Source organism: Branchiostoma floridae, chromosome 3, assembly GCF_000003815.2.
Source record: "Branchiostoma floridae strain S238N-H82 chromosome 3, Bfl_VNyyK, whole genome shotgun sequence".
Taxonomy (NCBI): Eukaryota; Metazoa; Chordata; class Leptocardii; order Amphioxiformes; family Branchiostomatidae; genus Branchiostoma; species Branchiostoma floridae.
Genome location: NC_049981.1, coordinates 14947875 through 14951098, shown reverse-complemented (window position 1 = coordinate 14951098; position 3224 = coordinate 14947875). Strand labels below are relative to the sequence as shown.

Here is a 3224-nt window from a genome sequence, read left to right as displayed (position 1 = left end):
CACCAGGAACCGGTAGGAACCAGCTATCACGTGCAACATACGGATATATGGTAGAGGTAAGGTCAGGGTTGGACAAGTACACTAGCCCTATTGTCCAGGGCAAGTGAAAGTGTTGATCGGGCAAGTGCATGACCTACCCGACTTGCCCGCACTGTTTTTTTCCATTGAGTGCGATTTTGATACATCTGTTCATTTTTACTGTCATGACATCAAGCAATGGTCAACATAGAAAAATAGACTCTGAGGCAATAATAAGAATTATGCAGTACATTGCTGGAAGTAAAAATGAATATAAAAGTGACATTTGAATTTGGGGCAAGTGAAAACTTGGTTTGGGCAAGTAAATTTTTATGTGCTTGTCCAACAAGACAAGTGAATTTTAGAAAACTTGTCCATCCCTTAAGGTGGTTCTTGTGGTTAGGGGTTTTGAGTTAGAATCTAAAGCCTCTGGGTTGCAATCCCTAACAGGTTTCAATGTTGTATCCTTGGGAAAGGCACTTAAAATCTTCAGCTAGTAGACTAGAAAATGTGTAGCACATATAGCTCCAGTGAGGGATGTTGTCTCAGATGTAATGTACATTTTCCAGAGACCCACTGAAAAGCAGTGCCATGCTGCTGTGCTACCCTGGCTAAATAAAACAGTGATAAATAAATAAATGGGACATAAAGCTTGAGGTGCTGTGTTTGAGGCCAGGGACTAGCCACTTGTTATGTCAATCCTTCCACAAACATGGTACATCTCAATGAATGAATGCTACATATCTACCTTGTCCCAGATTCTTTGCACGCAGGCTTCAGGCAGAATGTGAGCGAAACACGTGCCGAACCACCTCTCACAGGGCAGAGCTCCCAGGATGCCTGTGTTGAGCATGTGTGTGTACAGGGTCTGGTCCTCAGTCTGGAGGTACTGCACAAGTCTCTTTATCATCTGGGGGATGGACTCTGTGGTAGGAAAGCATATCATGATTACCTTCAACAAGGAACACTTAGTGGTGGATAGCTCTTTATAACTTGTAGATATAGCTGTTGCATCAATGAAACTTAGACATCTAGATAATAATACATTCCAAAATCATATCCAGTTGCTTAAGTAACTTCTTTTTGGCGAATATAGCTGTTGGATATGAAAAAGTAGTAGGGACTACCCTAAAGGATAAGTGTGGGCAAGTTATAGCTGGAAAGTTCTGATGGTAGAATTTGTGCTAAAGCAAATTAAACTTAGTTAAAGCTGTACTTTCCAATACACATTGAAGTTGAATCCACTAAAAAACATGATGTGACAAAAGCGGTAAACCTTTGCCTTAATTAAAAAAAGAAATACTACAGTTGTAATATGGTAATATTCGGAATCAGACCCTTGAACTTCGTTCATCACCTTCTCAATGGTGGCACAGGCGGTCATGCAGCATGCATATACAAAATAGATCAATGAGATTTGGTGAACTTTGAACTTTGGCTCCTGACCTTTGAACTTTGGCTCCTGTAGCCTTCTGTGAAACTCCTCACACAGGAAGAAGATGAAGACTTCATCCTCCAACATCTCTGTCATCCTGGTTGCTATGGTAACATAGTTCTGATCAGCCGGCAGTAGTTCCTCTGGTTCCTCCAGCAACAGTCTGTAGGGTTGTATGAGAAAACACAGTCCATCAAGAAGTTCAGTAAATTATATCATGTTATCTCCAAGCAGATTTACCAGTGGCATGACAACATCCAAAGGACCAAAGCAGTATCGAATTGACCAGCAGTAGATTCCTGGTGGCCAATTGGATACTGTTTTGGCCCTTTGCATACTTGTATAATGGTACTAAATGTAATTTAAGATAGCTAAAGCACAGTATGTTTCCATCAACAAATGTAAATGATATACAGGCATCCATATATGAATATAATAAATAATCATAATTCACAAGAGAAAACATAAACAGTCCTCCTACCTGCCTTCCTCCATCTGGTGCATGTTGAGGAAGATGTTGGGGAGTGAAGAGTTGTTGTTGATGTACCTCATCACGACGAGAGCATGCTTCATGTCCTGGTACTGCTCCTCCTTCTGTCTCACTACAAACTCATGAGCATCTTTGTGGACAGGAAGGACACCTGGAAAACATGTCAAAATCTGCATAACTAATACACCACTTGATTTGGGCTTCATGGAAGTTCATGAAAATTCATTTTCCCTTCTGGCCAATGTCCTGTTTCAAAATCTTTAACTAAAATGCCCCCTGTGCAGTTCAGAGGAATCTGCCCAATGTGGGGCTGGTTCCGGTATAGAAAATTCAGGTACAAGTACGGTTTAGGTCCAGAGGATTGTTTGTGAAAACTTGTAAATGCGCAATAAAACAATGGTCGATAACTCTATCAAAAAAAGTTTCATGATAAAACTTATTTTCATCCTGCTAACAATTAACAGATTCTTCTGTTCAAAGTCAGTAGCATTTGGAAGTCTTTATTCTACGAATCACAAATTATCGGCTATCGCTTCATCATTTTTATTAGTCAAAAACTCACCGAGTAGCACTTTCCAAACCAGCGGCCTAAAGAGGGCGGGGAGAGGAAATCTCAAAACAAATGTCTGCAGTTTACTCAAGGCGATGGTCTCCTCTTTCAACAAGATTTCCAGCGATTTCTTTTCCTCAACACCCCGGAAACCAACCTTCTCGTAGTAGTGGGAGCGGAAGTTTCTTTGGGGATCGTCCACCATCGTGTCATACGTAGCAAGGTTGGATTTGGATTGAAAATCGCTGAAAATCACCGATGTTTTCCTTTCCGACCAAAATAATTCATGGGCGCTGCCATGTTGGATTACAAAGGCTGATGGGATATTAGACTCTACCATTTTACAAAAAGGGGTAAAATTCTCCCACTATAAGCAATCTTGAGTCTTGACACCAGAGAGAGATACCCCAAAGTTTGATCATCAAAATTACCGAATATTGGACCGAAAGCGGCCGTTTTTAGCTTATTTTCGGTCCTTTATACGAATTGCATAGCCCCCTTCACCGGCGTCTCTAGGGCCTTGGGGAAAGTTTTTTTTTTTTTTTTTTTTTTGGTGGTGGTGTGTGTGTGCGCGATTTCTATCTAGTCTCTACCAGACTCCGGATCGCTGGAAAAATCGTAGAAATGGAACAAATCAGAGGAGTAAGCCGGCCAGAGGAATATAACCGGCCAGGGAACAGCACGCGTTCGTGGGATCGCGGATGCCAGATTTTCTTATCTCTCATTTATAG

At 41.3% G+C, this 3224-nt stretch overlaps 1 protein-coding gene across 1 annotated transcript in view; it reads right to left on the bottom strand.

Annotated features, from left to right (window-relative positions):
- LOC118411713 (TBC1 domain family member 7-like) overlaps positions 1–2824 on the bottom strand; it is a 3058-nt gene extending 234 nt beyond the window's left edge. Inside the window, exons 1-5 of the mRNA XM_035814194.1 lie at positions 2506–2824; positions 1935–2094; positions 1465–1616; positions 767–942; positions 4–30 (exon numbers count right to left, since the gene is read on the bottom strand). Coding sequence (XP_035670087.1) covers positions 4–30; positions 767–942; positions 1465–1616; positions 1935–2094; positions 2506–2698 — 708 coding nt within the window. The 5' untranslated portion in view covers positions 2699–2824. The remainder of the gene's footprint in view (positions 1–3; positions 31–766; positions 943–1464; positions 1617–1934; positions 2095–2505) is intronic.
- Positions 2825–3224: the final 400 nt, after the last annotated feature.